We start from the raw sequence: 16,571 nt of genomic DNA, 5'->3' as shown, positions 1-16,571 counted from the left end.
GTACAATTTAGTTGCACCTACCATAGGCTGCCAGTCTGTCCCATTCCATCAGAATGCAAGCACATGCCTTCTTTTGGCTTTGTCTGCATATTACAGAGGCTGGTGTCCTTTTGTAATGGTTGTGGTGTTTAGAGAGTGCGAATCACAGGCACCTTAGATTAATGGGAAAGTGTTAAGTACCAGTCTCAATATTGTGATAGAGACAGTTAAAGGAAGGAAAGAATGTGAAACAGAATATGCTCTCACTCATCCATAGCTTCAGCAGTGTGCAATGGATTTCTTTCCCATTATTCACCTGTACTGTAGTACTTGGATGGTTCAAATAAGTCTATAAAATGACTTTTAATTATTAAGTTAATGAGTTCAAAAGTTACTTGTTTATTTTTTTTTAAAGGAGCTTCTATCTAAATTCTGGAATTACTTTCTTCACCCTTGTAATGAGTAGGCCAAGAGTATTACAAAAGGTTCAATGCAGTTTTTCAGCTCTTGTGCCAAAGAAAATGTAAATGACTTTTCACTGAGTTGTTTTTCATTTCCTATTTATTGATGCTTCCAGGAAATAAAGGGAGTTTGCCTAAGTAACTGTTAAGTAAATGTGAATGAAAACTGGTATGTGATTGCAGACTTTGTTCCTAGATTTAAGGAAATCAAAACGTAATTAATGACTTGTATTCCCCCATGATTGCGTATGGAATTAGGGTTTTTTTCTGCTTTAACTGACAAATTCTTTGAGGTTTTGGGCAGCTTAGTTCACTTCTTTGCACATGATGTATCTGAAAACAGTAAACCTTAAATAGTTTTGTGTAATTATTTTTATAATTTAAAGAATTTTTGTGTCCTGAAACTATCTGAAAAAAAAAAGTTATAATTCTTGAGGGTTATACATACTGATGTGAAACTTTCCACTCCAAAGTTAGCTTGTACTGCCAGATGGTTTTAATGCTGATACTATATATTAGTGTCTTTGTGGGTGGCTGTCTTGGCTCCCATAAATTCTTTAATGTCAGGGTGGAGCTTGGGTGTAATTTGTTTTTGTCATAATGTGCACTTCTTGCACTTAATGGTATTTATAAGATGCCTACAGAAATGTTTTCATTCTAGATAAGACTTCTAATTCAACTCCAAGCAAAATTGATTCACTGCTGTTTACTCTGATACTCAGGCTGAGACAGAGATGTCTACTACAATCCATATTTTAAAATATCAGTATGCATAAAATATTTTAAAATAGTACAAGAAAAATAAACTGGGTTATAAAAACAAACCAGCAATTTGAGTATTGCTGGGCAAGCATTTAGTGAAACAAGCCAAACTTGTTTTGTGATGAGTAATTATTGCACATAATATTCCAAAGATTTCCATTTGAGAAATTGCTACTGGGAATTTTCGGTGTAACAACATCTTGTAGGAATGTTGAAAACCTATGTGTTTTGTTTGTGTTTCTAGTTTTTAAACTGGATTAACAAAAAGCATCAGGCCACATGTCTCAACTGTTTATTAGATATTTTGCTTTCACTTCTGGCAACAAAATAGCTGTCTTTTTGTGGACCTGCTGGATTTTAATGCTTTGATCAAGCTGCTTTCAGAAAGTGTGTTGGCATGTTGGAAAGGGAAAAGGAAGTAAAGAATAAAAATGCTGTGATTTTTTTATTTTTCTTTTTAAAGTTGTAATCTATAAATTTTAAGCTGAAAAATGGTTTGTGAGTTTCTTGATTGTCTAATGCTTAAGATTCTGTTGAATCCATAAGTACCTCAAGTCAAAAAACATAAAGCCAAAGTGCTGTAATGGAGACCTTCATTTAACTAACCATCTTATATTGCTTAGCCACTCTTGTAATGTCTGTAACCTGATTTTGAATGATGACCGTGAATTATCCTTCAGAGAGGATGCAGTCCCAAGACTGAGTTATACCGCACAGTCTCTCAATTTTATGTATTTGTGAAGCAATCAAATTTGTTTAAGGTAATTGTGGAAAAGTCCTGTCCTCTGCTACATTAACATTTTTTTTTTAAATGCAAGTTTCTTTCAATCTTCCTTTATACATCCTTTTCTGGGTTTACCATAGTACGCTGAAAAGGAGAATGCAAGTCCAGGCATATCACTATGTACTTCCTTCCATTAGTCTTGATTCTGACACATTTGATGCACTAGTTTGTCTTGAGGAGCTGGTTGGTGTAGTCATTTGCATGTGCACTTCCAGTCGAGTATTGCACAGTGAGTCTGATTTTCTGTATTAAATCAGCACTAGTTACAGCAAGTCATATGCAAGCCATGCCACCTAAACAATTTGTCCGTTGTGCCTGTTTTGTGCTATATGGGTTATAAATTATAAAAATTGAGCTGTATTTCATTTGCTTTAAACATTACTTTTATATATGAAACCCGAGACAGAAACTTGTGGCATCTGTTTGCCTTAAACTCTCTTACTTGGGATAGGAAGTCATTCTGCCAGTTGGAACACAGTGTTAATGATCTGCCTCATTTATATTACGCTTCACTGAACCAGCATGGTTAGTAGCTTTTTGTAGCAGATACATTTCTGTAGTGCATCTAAGACCTTGCACTAGTTCTTGTTATGAAAAGTCCTCAAGAAAAATATTTTTAATGCTAGCTCTGTTAAGATTCTTTAAAAATGCATCATCTGATATAAGGTTCTTGACTGAATATTCAGCTGAAAAGATTTTCAGACTTTTTTTACCTCCTTTTGTGTAGGCAGTTCTGAGTCTGATAATGTAGGTCTTAATACAGAGTTGGCTAACAAGATGATGTAGGGATGGATATGGAAGTGCTGCAGATAGATATGATGCTGGATTTCTTCCAGGTAGTTGCAGTGCACTTCTCTATTTCAGCAAATGTTCCATTTATTGGGCCTTCAGGGTTCCCATCAGAGCTGGGTATGACAGGATACACAGTGTTTGTAGGCAGCTCCCACACTGATGATTCAGTTAGTGCAATGTGCTGCATGCCGAGTTTTGCTCTGATCTCGTAACATATGAAGAGATGGACTGTACGTGTTACACGCTCAGCTGTGTGAGACGAGTCATTTTACATTTTCAGAACAGCAGCCAGTGTGAGTTGGGCTGTCATCTTCAGAGTTTCAACTTTTCCAAAAGAGTAAGGTAGCCCATAGGTTTTGACAGGTGCTAGGCAAAAGAGAAGCAAATTCATCTCATTTCAAAGACCTTTAAGGTTGCGACTAATCTTGATGGTTTCAGGGCAAATGTGTTTCTTGGCAGGCATCTACATAAATGTTTTTTAGGCATATTAACTTAATCAGCAAATAATTCCAGCCTTACAGCAAAACTCATCTTAACAATTCTTCCAAGTTTAAATTATTTTTTGCATCCTGTAGCATGATGGTTTTAGGAGATTGTGCTATATTTTGTTCTGAAGAGTTATAAAATGAATTTTTTTTTTGCTACCAGCTGAAGTCACTGGGAAGTCTTCCTTCCCTAGAGCCAGGATTTCACCTGTAGTCTTCTGGTGTTAGAATACAATACAAAATGTGCAGCCAGAATGTGAATTTACAGTAACCTAAAAACAGGTGTTTGTTAGCTGACTATAGTTTATCCTATGGCTCTTCAAAGGATGACCATAAGAGCTTTATTAGATGCACAGGCTTTTTTGTTTGCACTCAGAGGTGTCTCTTTCCTCCTCTGTGTACCTTGTGATAAAGCCATTTTGAACTCCCAAAGCCCAGTAAGTTTACAACCTGGGCCTTCTAAGATAACTCAGTTCTATCTGGGTCTAAGAGTTCCCATGAAAAATAACTAGGTACTATTCACAGGGAGATGAGTGTTCTTAGCTTCCTGGAAATTGAGTATTTGCAATGGAATCTCCTGCTATTCCAATAGTTTTAACTTCAGATTCAGAAGTGTATGAAAACATAGATGTTATTCAGTACTAAACAGCTTTAGTTACTTTTATTTCGTAATCTTAAAGATGAATTCTGAACTTCTCACAAAAAGCAAGTTTTAATAATTTTTTAAAAAAAATCCACAGAAGTACCTTGAACCTTGCATAATTTTAAAAGAGATACCAGCATTCTTAGGTCAGTAATCTTAATTCATCAGTTCTACAAGGGATTATACATTTTGATTATATTTTCCACAAATAAATTGTGACTCATCCTATGATGTTTCTAGGAGAGAAGCACTGCTGTGAAACTGCACATAGGAAGGAGTGCTTAGGAGCTCATGGAACCTGGGCACTGCATCAGTCAATTTAGAAATTGAATTAATAATTAAACCTTGAAACAGGTACATCTAATAATGTGATGCAACTTGTGGATGTGTCTTTGGAAGAAAAAAGAGAGAATACTGACTGTACAGCAAAATTCAGAATCTCTGAATTAGGTAGATCCGTATCACTTTAATTTAGTGAAATACTGTAGAGTGAGATAAAGTTAATAGAAAGATGTGCATCATGTTTGACAAACTAAACACTGACTGAGGAAAGATCTAGGATTATGATAGAATTCTCAGTTCCTAAAATTGAAATATGAGCTGTGGAAAGGGGAAGAAAATTTTAGACATATTGATGGACATACTGTAATGTCTAGGCAAGAAATAACTTGAAAAGTTTTGCAGAGATCACAGTGCCTTCAAAGATAGATTTGATTATAGTTTCTGCATTACGTGGAAATCTTACTATGCAAATCACTGTCACCATTCTTCATTCTCGCACAGGGCCAACAATCCTCAGAGAAGCTCTAAGCTCTGAAATTAAACTGAGTTGATGTAATGCCAAAGGAAGGGGTAGCTGTCAAATTATTAACATAAGAGTAGCTTTAAGTGGCCTGACTTCCTTATTGGCAGTGTGAAGAAGTGGAGAAGAGCAGCCTTTATGACTCAGTTCTTGCTTTGTAGTTTGAACAGAAGTCCGTATCTGAATCCTTGCATCAGCAGACTCTGTTGTACACCAAACAAATTTACGAGATCATTATTTTATACTCATTTGCAGTAAGACAACAGACAAGAGGCAAGGAATGGGCGAGGACAAAGTGAGGGGAAAAGAAATATTGAAGAGGAAGGAAGCCTTGCCACATCATTCTTCTATTTTTGCTGCTGTCTTGACTCCTTGCATCACTTCTTTGTTTTCTAATTTAAATTTTTTAGAAGCTGGAGAGCAGACAACATGGTAGGAAGGTGGGGTAGATAATCCAAAGACATTATAAGCACGGATTCCACATCCCCATGCTTACTTCCTACAATGATAAACTGAGCTGTGGATTATTACATTGAGGTTAATATATTGATTGTTGAAAGCAAGTTTCCCAATTAAAGGAAGTGCTGATCTATGGCAAATGAGAATATTGTGGAGTTGGCATCTCTGCATTACCTGAAAAACCACTGAAAATGTTGAGCAGTCAAAATCCAGTGCATGTTACAGGAGGCACCTACTTGTACGAAATGGAAGAACTGGATTAAAATGTTTAGGCTTTTGAAGCTCATATAAAAGGATAAATTGGAGAACAAAGTCCTGAGAGTTGTTAGGGTTGCTAAGTTTGCCTTCTGAGCATAGCTACTAATTTTATTGTGGGGAGGGAGGAGAGGAGGGAAGAAAATGTTTTAAGAAAAAAAACAAACCCAAGCAAATAAACAAAAAAGCCTTTGTTGTACCTCCCCCTTTTTGGGGAGTTTCTGCCAGAGCATGGTCATACAAACAGGTGATTAAGGGTTTGGCACACCTCAGGGAGGAAATATTCCAGCAGAAGTGAAGGGAGATGAGAGCAAGGAGTCAAGGGAGGAAATATCTAAAGGAAGGGCAGGAGTCAAAGGTTCATAAAATGGAAGAATTAAGCCACAGAGGGTGACACTGAGCAGAACACCTCAAGCAGTGCTCATGGCACCTTGGGGATATTCCTGTAACCAGCAGACGTTGTTCAGCAGGGTGAGGAGATGTGTCTCTGCTCGGAGACATGAGAGGCTAAAGAAGGGAAACAGGCTCTGCCATTTCCACGCTCTCTGCCCACTTCAGACTTTCTCCTCCTCGTGCTGCCAGTGGCCAGGCTAATGTTCAGACAGGCTAACTGGATAAACCTGAGGTCTGAGCTGGTGAGACCATCCTTATGTAACAGACACTTCTGGAGGGTCTGAAGCATCTTGAGCCATTTGTATCTTTCCCTTGTCTGATGTGTTGGAAGTTTTTATCCCTTTGCTTGTGGTAATGAATGCAAAATTACCTGAGAGCCTTTAGCAGGGAAGGAGAAGGTGAAGAGAGAAGGGTGAGAAACTTCACCAGGAAAGTAAACCAGTTAACATTTGTGAAAATGGGAACTGGTAAGTGAAGTTTCTATTTAATATTCCAGAGATTAAGATTTTGTTAAAAATTGCATGTAATTGCTTTTCAGTTGTGGAATTCAGAAGCTCGTAGGGACTGTATGGCTGAAAAGTCCTGTGTCAAGTTCCACAGGTTTTGGAATCCTCCTGAAGCAAATGAAAAGCAGAATGAACTTGGCAGTCTTTTATTATTCACATGGAAAATTGGAAAGACCACATTTTTGCAAGAAGAAAGTTAAATGTTCAGGAAGGTTGTATAAATCATAAGACAAGAATTGATTTAAAAAAGAAGTATTTTAGAGTTAGTTAAATACAAAACTGCAGGTATTTTGTGATCTGCTTTCCTTATGAAATGGTTTTGAGTTTTTTTTTCTCACTAGGCAATGCACTTGGATTGCTTGTGGTAGGTTGTTCTCTGAAGGCTCTGTTTCTGCTTTGCAGGGGTTTAGGTGGAGAACTGATGAGACCAGCTGGTAAGTATCACAGCTGTGGTGTGAAGGCAGAAAATGTGAAGCAATTAATTCTTCTGTTTACTTTTTTCCAGTTTGCTTTGCATATACTATGTTGAATGCATAAATAAAGGATACCCAGTAATTAAAAAAATAGGAATTTTGGAGGTCAGTCAGAAGACAGGTACACCAGAACATGGGTTGCCAGCACACTTGTGAATAACCCTGTTTGTCCAAGAGTTGGAGATAGCTTTTGTGTTTATGTCACACGTTCTCTCTTTCTGATGTTGCTCACAGTGAACTTTCCTCAGGGTTGAATTGGCTTCCTTCATTAATTTACTCAGATCCCTCTCCAGACGAGAGATGATCTGTCCATTAAGACATATGCCATCGTATAACTAATGAGTTTATGATAATAAGTTTGTGTGCAAAGGTGAAGAATGAAGACCATATAAACAACAGTTCGTGAAGGGGTGGTATCACAGAAAAGATGTAGGATGTTCGTATGGATTGTGGAGATTGTCATATACAGAACTGTTGTAAAAAGGAAAGGCATTGCAGGAAAAAGTATCCATCCAGGTATCCTGGGTGGATAAGGAAATGATGCCAACTTGAGTTTCCTGCTCGTGGGTTGAATGAAGGAAGTGCTATGTAGCAGATTCTGGCTTTGAAGATATTAAGCCATCCAAACTTAGTGGGTAAAGGAGTTTCAGTACCGAGATGGAAGAGTCATCAGAGAGAATGAGTGAAGGGAGTAAGGGGATTTTTGCAGTCTTTGTATGAGTTCAGTCTTGTGGCATAATAATGCAGGCTGAAAGAATAGGTAGTTTTTTGTAACATGTTTTAGCTTTTAAGCAGCTGAATATTTCATGGTTTTGGAGAAGTACAAATGGCAGTATTTTGGCATGATACAGTTGTGTAGGTGGAATAAGAGAAGAATTGAAAATGTTCCACAAATTGCCTGCATGTCTAATGCAGATGATGGTCTCAACCACAATAGAGCATAAAGAAGTGTAGAGAACTAAGGAGGAACCTTAAGAGACCTGGGTTTAGTCACACTGTACTTAACCTTGTCTGTGAATAACTAGTAGAACAAAGAAGCTGACATACAATACCAAATGACATTGGAGCACAGGGAGCCTGATTGTGTGACATTATCATAGTGAGGACTGAATTCAAAAGTAGATTTGGAGCCCAGTAAGTTGATTATAAATGAAGATGGTGATGAACTGTGTACAGAGCCTGGAGTAAGATTCAAAGATTAAGTTGTGGGAGGAGAGGAAAACATGAAGGTGGCATTATATAGTACCTTGTTCTATCCTCTCCCTCCTCTCCACCAACCCTCCACCAGCAATAATGCAGTCAGATAGTGAGTATGGATACCTAGGGGATGAAAGATACTGTATTCCCTAAGTGCTGAGTTTTCATTTGAGCAATGCACTCAGTCTTGTATAATAAAAGTTTGCAGTGTTTACGGTGTTAATCTTTATTCCCCAATACAGCCTTGAAACACTAAAAAAATACTATTCTCAAAGTGGTTTTATAGGCTTAGAATTCATTTAAGTGTATGGATTTAAAATAATAAGGACTTAAGTATTAAACTGACATTTTCTCGTGCTCTGAGTATTAAAGGAAGTAAAGCTGCATCCAGTTTTAGAGCTCCTAGCTTTATGCACTGAACAGATGTCACTCCTTGAAAGTTCAAAAAAATGCTAATAAGAATTAAGAAAACATTTCATATATGTTTGAACAGCTTATTAGTGACTGTATTATCATCCTTGTCCAAGCTGGTTTACAATCAACAATACTGCGCAGCCATTTACAGGCCTGTAGAGAAAGCGAAAGGTGGCTAATATGTACATATGCACTTTAAATGGCAGAGGGGGAAAACCATACTGCCAAACAATAGATTTGCATGAATGATGGCATTGACTCAAGTCAGAGAGCAGTTACTGCGTAGTATGGTTTTTTGTGTGTAAGAATCAGAAGTGTAATTTCCTTTCAGTTTCCAATTTCAGATATTTTGGACTTCTGTTTGCAAATTTTCTTCAACTTAAAATTAATGCTAAAGTAATTTGATGTGGTTGTATCTTCATAATTGGTGGAATTTATCTTTTTTATTTGTTATCAAATTTATTTTCTTACAGTCTGCACTTTAATCGAAAAGTTGTCATTATCAAAAATGCCATTTAGAGGAGATCCAATAATTGGTATGTCATATTTTAAATAACCTTTTGTTGTCTTATTAGTTATTCATTAAGCTAAAGTATTAATTAATGATGTTTTTCAAAGAAGCAAAATTAGCGAGGTTGGGTGGCCTAACAAATAAAAAATTATCAAAAAGATACACAAATACTGCAGCAGATGGTGATGTTATCTGAGGATTTATTTTGTAGCTGTTTACTAATATTTTTTTTTTCCTGTCAAGTTTTCAGCATCACCAGATGCAGTGTTTCCGCTATATACATTGTAAACCAAACCAGAATAGCAGTACTAATTGGCAATCACAACTGTTGTTTATTTTGGAAAACCGAGGAAATATGTCAATATGTATAATTGCTGGTCTTTGTAAAAAATAAAACAGAGAATGCTGACGTTCAGAAAGTAAGAAAAATTAATAGCATTTATGTTCCTTACTATTTCAGGTGGCTGGCAGTGGTTAATAAATGACAGTCTAAGAAGTCTTTCTCTTGTTTCAAGCACTGCACGACAGCATATAAAGGTGCAATAGTTCCTCCCTCTTCATGTAGTTACATTAAATACGAAATCAGAAATATTTTTGCTTTCTGTTGTGGTTTATTTTCCATGAGATCTAATCGGTTCTTGAATGTTTGTTTCTTAGGTTGGTAAGAAGGGTTATTTTTTGGAAAAAATTTGAATTCCTCAAAATTCAAATGGATTTTTTTGATTAATACTTGAACAGCTATCACAAAGGTTATTCTTGTAGGTATGTTTGGATAAAGTAATTGACAGGTGCTGGCATTGACAGCAGGCTGGTGGTGAGTAGTTGCTGATGGTTGCTTGAAGCTACGTGCTGTCGGCTCAGTGGTTACATTGATAGGATATTTTGCATCTGTTCTGGTGTACCTGTAGTATGTGTAAGATATCTTGATTTTGATAGTTTCAGAGAACTTCTGTGAGAATGAAAAAGAATCTCTGGATGATGTCCTCAGGCCTGATGAACTGAGGGCGTGTTTGTTAACAGTGAGAACGTTGGTGTTAGTCAACCAGAGTTATTCAGGACAATGTGCTTAAATTTTCCATCAGACTGTTGCAAATCCGTTTTACTCTGCTCTTGATCTACTCTAATTCTGAATATTAAATCCATTGATGGATATGTTTCATGCTATTTTGTGTACATGATCTTAACACCTCCAGTTATTTGCCTTAATTTTCTCAAGTAATCTGTGATAGTTTGATCTTGCACTCTTAAAGGTGCTCCCAAATTATTAGGACAAATTTTGTCTGCCTTACTAGAGCTTAAAGCCATCATAGAGACAATCTGAATAACATATAACATATTGTGTTTTGTTAGGTTTTAAAAATAAGATAAAAAGCCATTGCAGCTATCTGTTACCTATCTTTTAAAGTCTTCCTTGGAAGACAGAGTAGACTAGGATGTATCCAAATCATTAAAGAAAGTTAAAATATGAAATTTGAATTGTTGGAATACTCTTCTGGCATTACCAATTTATTTGAAGAGTTTGTATTTCTTATAACTGGAACTTCTAACCCAAGCTTAGAAGAATTAATTCTAGACTTTAGAGAATTTTGACTTGTTTGATTAACATTAATTATTGTTGAGCAAAGTATGTTTAGTGAAAGTTAATTCTCTCTTGTCTTCTGAATATATTTTAGAGAGAAATAATTTTAAGGACAGTGCTTAAGACATTGAGCAGTAATCTTTTTTCTGACATATTATATACTCTTCCAGTGAAATGTCATGTGTTTAAGGTGAAAACCATTGTCTTTCTAATGTGAAGGATCTGAGCAGCCTGATCTAGTTGAAGTTGTCCCTACTCGTTGCAGGGGGGTTGGACTAGATGACCTTTAAAGGTCCCTACCAACCCAAACCACTCTATGATTCTATGATCTACAGCAATTAGATAATTCTGTATATTTTATTACTGTAATGCCTGTGGTCAGATTGTTATTTAGATGAATACTGTTTTTCTTTCAAGTCCTTGATTTTGCATAGAGAACAAGTCTGAGGTGTCCTTGAGGGTAGAATGAATAGGCTGTACAGGATTCCTGTGTTATCATTTAAAATTTCTTGTACCTGGAGAACATGAGTATTAATAAGTATTGTTCCTATTAATATGGAGTGAACACTGCACAGCTTTAATACTGTCTCCAGGTTATTTTCATTTTGGTCAGCATTATTAGCCGAAAAGTATAATTCAACCATAATTTTATGAAAAAAACTTGTTACATGGGTTTTGAAATAGCATCTGTATGAGTTTTGCGTTCTGTGTCTGTGACCAAAACCACTCTAAAGATCAGGAGGCTCAGGCATAATGCACAATCATTGATCCTTTTCTGAGCCAGTTAAGATTGAGACACAAAGATTGTGATGCTGGATATTTTGGAGTTTTTTGTTCATAACCTCCAGCCCATGTTTTTTTTTGTTTCCTTTCTATAGCTTTCTGGGGAAATACGGAAATTATCAATCTGACATCAATATATTGGAGATGAAATAATGTGATTTATGTATTTTGTAATACTGTGTCATCCAGGAGGTCTTTCAACTGAACTGAAAATACAATTGATACATTACTATTAATGTCTTAAATGTTTATTTAGTTTACTGGTACTTTTGAAGGAGTAAGAGTCGAATCTGGGGGGTTTTTGTTACATAAGTTTCCTGTTCAACTGTTCTTAACCAATATTGGGAAGAAAAAAAAAGTGCATGTCAGTAGGTGGAGGGAGTGATTTAAAAAAAACAACCCTTCACTGTCTTTTTTATCCTTTTAATTCTAAGCACAGTTATCATAAAGTTTGACCTTATTAAATATATCCATTTCACGGTTTTGCCTTTGTTACAGGAGACTGCAGTCTCTGCTCTGGCTGCGCTGTGTAATGAATATTACATCAATGAGAAGGGAGAAGCTGATCCAGCTCTACAGGGTAATGACTCATGTTTACATTAGAGGCAGAAAATACTGGGCTGGACCTAACTTGCAATTTGGAGTAATGGGATAGAATGGGGAGGAACATCACTAGTCTTAAAGGACCTTAAAATGCTTCAGGAAAGAATGATAAAGCCAACTGAAAGTCTAGGAAATGTCTCAGGGGTTTTGCTTGGTTTAGAGTGGAGGTGAATACAAGGTACCATAATAATGAATATTAGCAAAACCAGATAACTTTTCTATTCCATACTGTAAAACAAAGAAGCAAAGAATAAGTGTTTGTGACAAATCCTAAATTTTAATGAAGTGAGACATTTTCATATCATATTTTGATGAACTGTATGCCAGAGATTGTGGCTAACTTAAAAAAGAATTGGTTAAGGATAAGAAGAGAAGGATAGCAAGGACACTCGCAGTTCTTGTAAATGTGCCTGTGAAACCTCATCTGTTTGAATTTGCCTCAGTAGTGTAGGAGTAGGCTTAAACTTTTGTTAGAGGTGTATGAATCAACACCTTTTTTTTTTTATACTGGTTTTCTTTCTTTGTTTCAAGTATCAGATTGTATTGTGTCCATCAGAAACAGATAGCTGGATTGTATGGATAGAATTTTAAGAATAACAACATTTATGTTCTTGTTTTTCTAAATATGACAGTAAAATTACATATACTTAAAAAAATAATGATTAATTTTCCTATTTTTTGTCATTACTAAGTCATTCCTAAATCAGGTAAAATACTTTATTATTTATCTGAATCACAGTAATTCCCAGAACGAACCCAATCCCTGTCATGTACAGTAACATGCAGTCGATGCCCCGAAGAAGTTATGGCTGGTATATAAAAGCAGCCTGTCTTGAGTTTGCAGTCTCTTCTGTATTGCTAAATCTCTGTGTTTTTGTAAAAAAAAAAAATTCCCAAACCAGCCCATTCCTTCATACAGATTAGCACTGCATGCCTGATCTTGTGTGAGCAGCATGGGGAGATGTGATAGGGTACTGAGCCAGATTAGAAAAAAACAACCCCAGGAAAGGGTAGTTTTGTAAAACCAGAAGATTTTCAGCAGAGACAGTGCTGAATCAAAGAAAGCAAGTGAAAAATTAATTGGAAGGTTAATAGATCACATTTTATGTAATAGTGAATTTTCAAGCTTCAGTAAAAGGAAACTCAGCCAGATGTCAAAATCAAGAGGGAAAGAGGAGCTGTGGAAGAACCTGCAGTAGATGGCTGCAGCTGTTCTGCTGTACTCTTTCAGATGCCAATGATGCTTAGTTGTTTTTTCCTGGATTCTAGGTTAACTTTTCATTCGTCTTGTAGTTGAGGGAATCAAGGCAATGTAGCTATGATGGTCTATGTACATAACTGGAATCAGATTTGTAGATACATTTTCATGAGACTTTCTGGTATGATTTAGAGAATCGAATTGTGAATTGGAAATTCTTCTGTTCTAATAAATTTCTAGTCAGCTCTGACTTGATTATGCTTGTGTTTGTCCTTGTACTGCTCTAAAGCCTTTTCCACACATGGTAAAAAGTGTCATTATACATGCAAGCATCTTTTACATGAAAAAAAAAATGTGTATTTTCAGCTTTGTGCCAGTAAAAACTATGTATTTCATGACCATTAAATTCTGTATTTTGTGGGATTGAAATCCACTACTAAAATTTCTCCCCTCTGATGTATGTGTGTATGTGTGGAAGCTACAGTGCAGAAGACATTCAGTGGCAATGCAGGTGCCTTAGAGAAGTCAGTTGAAGCAGGTCTAAACATGATCCAAGGGGATTAGGAAAAAAAAAAACCCCAAACTTTTGGTAAAAGTTAACCAGTGTTTCACTGTGGCTTGGCAGGTTAAAATGAAACCACAAACCAAAGATACTTAAGTGATTTGGCATTCTCAGTCTGTCCCTATAAGACTGCAATTTTATTGAATCACTTCTTTTGCCTCTGTTTGTTTTCATCTTTTATTTTTTTCTATCTCAACTTGTTCTGGTTTGCTTTTGATGACTTTCTCTTTTAATATTCTTTCTGTATGGGTTGTGTTGAATTAATATTGTAGACACTTCATAGGTCATGTTGTTTTATGAAGCTGAAGACTCCTGGAAGAATATTAACATTTGCATTATCCTCACTAGCATAATTGCTAAGTAGTTGTAGGTAAAGAGCAGCTCGTTTGCTAGTCGTCATGTCTTAATTTTATGTCATTTGGCTAAAATGTCAATCTTAAATTTACATCAATCAAAGGGAAGATTGGCCTGGTCTTACTTGCTAAGATTATCTTGCTGTCTAAGCAAGCATTGCATCTTCCTATGGCCTCAAGACTCTATCTTACACTCCAGTGGTTTGGAAATTTTAAAATAATAGCTGTGCTTGTATGAAAGTATTGCTAACCTCTGGACAGGGAACTAGTTCCCTGATATGAGGAACTAGTTGAGGCTTGTGATTCCATAGGGATTTAAAAAACCCCAAAAACCAACAAAACAAAAAAAGTCAGTCATGAGTTATGATTAATGTGTAGTTTCTTAAGGTAACTATTCTCTCTTCCTCTAGCAAATATTGCTCAATCATTTAAATCTTAGATGACAGTAAGCAATGTCACAATTATGTAATCTTCCTAGGATCTCTTGATTCTTTTTCTTTGAGGATTGAAAAGTGCATATTCAGTGAAGCAATTAATAAGACTGCCGTGGTCCTTTTTGAACCAGAGTTGTGTTTGCAGCTATCTAGGTTGTTCTTAGAAGCTTTTCTGGAGTAGCCCGTTTTTCTCTCCGTTTTACAGAAGAGTTTTTTTACAGAAAACTTTAATCTCGTAGCTGAAAAATCTCGTAAAGGAAGTATTGTCTGTTAAGCCTATGATAAAGACTACAGTAGAATTGTCTAGATAGATTCCTGACTACTTTTTTCTTTTTTTCATTCATCCTCATTTTCTTCTTCCTATCACTTTACTTCATTGTTGAGCCTCCTTTTCCATGCCCAGTTCAGTTTATTCTTGTACCTTTTGTCTGTCCTGCTGTTTGAAGAGCCATTGCCTTGTTTTATCCAGTAATAATGCACAGAATCTGAGCACAGCATTCCCACCTCAAAGTGGTTGCTTTTTTTGAGCTTTCTCCTGCAAAAAGCCCAACTTTATTTTTGTCTCTCTATAAAAAGAGAGGTATTGCTTAGGTATGATCTGTGTGTGTGTGTTTAAATGCCGAGTCCAATTAAGACTTTTCAGTGGGAAAACTGTCAAATAAATAACCTTCACAAATCCAGAGACATCTCCTTCCTAACATATACTTGTCTAATTATGGAAAACGATGACCTGCAAATATGAGAGAACTTGTTCCCCTGTGTTTGCATGGCAGTTTGTACTTATCCTTTGGATTTTTAAAACATTATAACTTTTTTTAAATTGAGAACTTTTCTCTCTCTGAATGACTGGGATTAGTCTGTCTAAAAATCTGACTTTGTATTTAGAAAGTTATAATTCATTCATGTAACAGTGAACATCTTAAAATTTTAATCTTTTTTCTGTAGGAAATTACAGGTATTTGGTATTTTAGTTTGATGAAAAATAACATTTTTTAGCTGCTGTGTTTGGGGGATCTTTTCCTGGTTTATTTTTTTGTTAGCCAAATATGTAATGATAATGATGTGGTAGTTGCTTTTCACTCTGTAATTGTTGGGTTTTGGGTTTTTTTAGATGAACTGGTGACACAGTATGTTTCAGAACTACAAAACACAGAGGAAATGATTCGTTGTGGCTTTTCACGAGCTCTTGGGGCCCTTCCAAGATTTCTGCTAAAGGGCAGGCTCCAACAGGTGAGAAAATAGGATCATTGTAATGAGAAGAGGCCATATGGTATTTTGAATGAAACCTATGATGGTAATCAAATAAATAATAATGATCATAATTAAAGGTCTTTGTGAAAGGAGTTTGGATTCTAATGTACAATAACTCCAGAAAATCATCATGAGTTTAGCTTGCCATAGGTTCTGATAATTAAAGTTTTAGTCCTGCTTTAGTAGTGTTAATGGAAAGGTCAGAGATTGAATTATCCCTTTACTATGGAACTTTTCTCCAAAGGGAAAAGCAAGGCATACTTGTAAGTCCTGATGAGAAACCAAACACTGTTGCCTGCTTGGTTCCCTCAGATGTGATTAAGTTAATTTTTAATACAATACCTAAATTTAACATTTTAAATAAATAATGCATTGGATTTAAATATATCAAATTTTATATTTTTTTCAGGTTTTGGAAGGTTTGAAAAAAGTTACCTTAATTTCCCCTGCAGACGTGAGTTTTGCAGAATCCAGAAGAGATGCCCTAATAGCAATTGCAAAGTATGTTTATCATTTTCATTTTTGTCTAATTTTAATTCTTTGTCTAGAAGCTTTCTCCTGTTCATTCTGCTTTCTGTTGTGAGCTTATAGCATGATTCTTGAAATCAGTTGCAGTATGACATAATGTTTTAGTGTTAGTGTGTGACTGTACAAATCTCTATTATTCAATGTATCTTTGATTCAGAGGATTATCACACATCTGAGGATGGAGTACAACTCTGGTGTCGTGGGGCTTTTTTAATCAATTAACAGATTAGCTAAAGTGTATTTTAAAGTTCACCTTTCTCATGGACTGCAATTAAGTGGGCTTTAGTGAGGAGGAAGAATATTTTTTTCCCCACATTCTTAAGATTGAATGGGTTTAAAGAAATTGTACTTTTTTTCTAAAGGA

The 16,571-nt window shown here is 35.9% G+C and overlaps 1 protein-coding gene across 3 annotated transcripts in view; it reads left to right on the top strand.

Annotated features, from left to right (window-relative positions):
* TBCD (tubulin folding cofactor D) overlaps nucleotides 1–16,571 on the top strand; it is a 128,609-nt gene that overhangs the window by 79,704 nt on the left and 32,334 nt on the right. For all 3 annotated transcript variants that reach the window (XM_026861357.1, XM_026861356.1, XM_026861358.1), the window contains 6 exons: nucleotides 6,724–6,755; nucleotides 8,879–8,941; nucleotides 9,377–9,453; nucleotides 11,777–11,858; nucleotides 15,540–15,658; nucleotides 16,089–16,180. In XM_026861357.1, the coding sequence (XP_026717158.1) occupies nucleotides 6,724–6,755; nucleotides 8,879–8,941; nucleotides 9,377–9,453; nucleotides 11,777–11,858; nucleotides 15,540–15,658; nucleotides 16,089–16,180 (465 nt within the window). The remainder of the gene's footprint in view (nucleotides 1–6,723; nucleotides 6,756–8,878; nucleotides 8,942–9,376; nucleotides 9,454–11,776; nucleotides 11,859–15,539; nucleotides 15,659–16,088; nucleotides 16,181–16,571) is intronic.

Source organism: Athene cunicularia (assembly GCF_003259725.1).
Source record: "Athene cunicularia isolate RWA chromosome 18 unlocalized genomic scaffold, athCun1 chr18_part1, whole genome shotgun sequence".
Lineage (NCBI taxonomy): Eukaryota > Metazoa > Chordata > Aves > Strigiformes > Strigidae > Athene > Athene cunicularia.
Note: the sequence above shows the minus strand (reverse complement) of the source record. Positions and strands in the feature narration are given on the sequence as shown.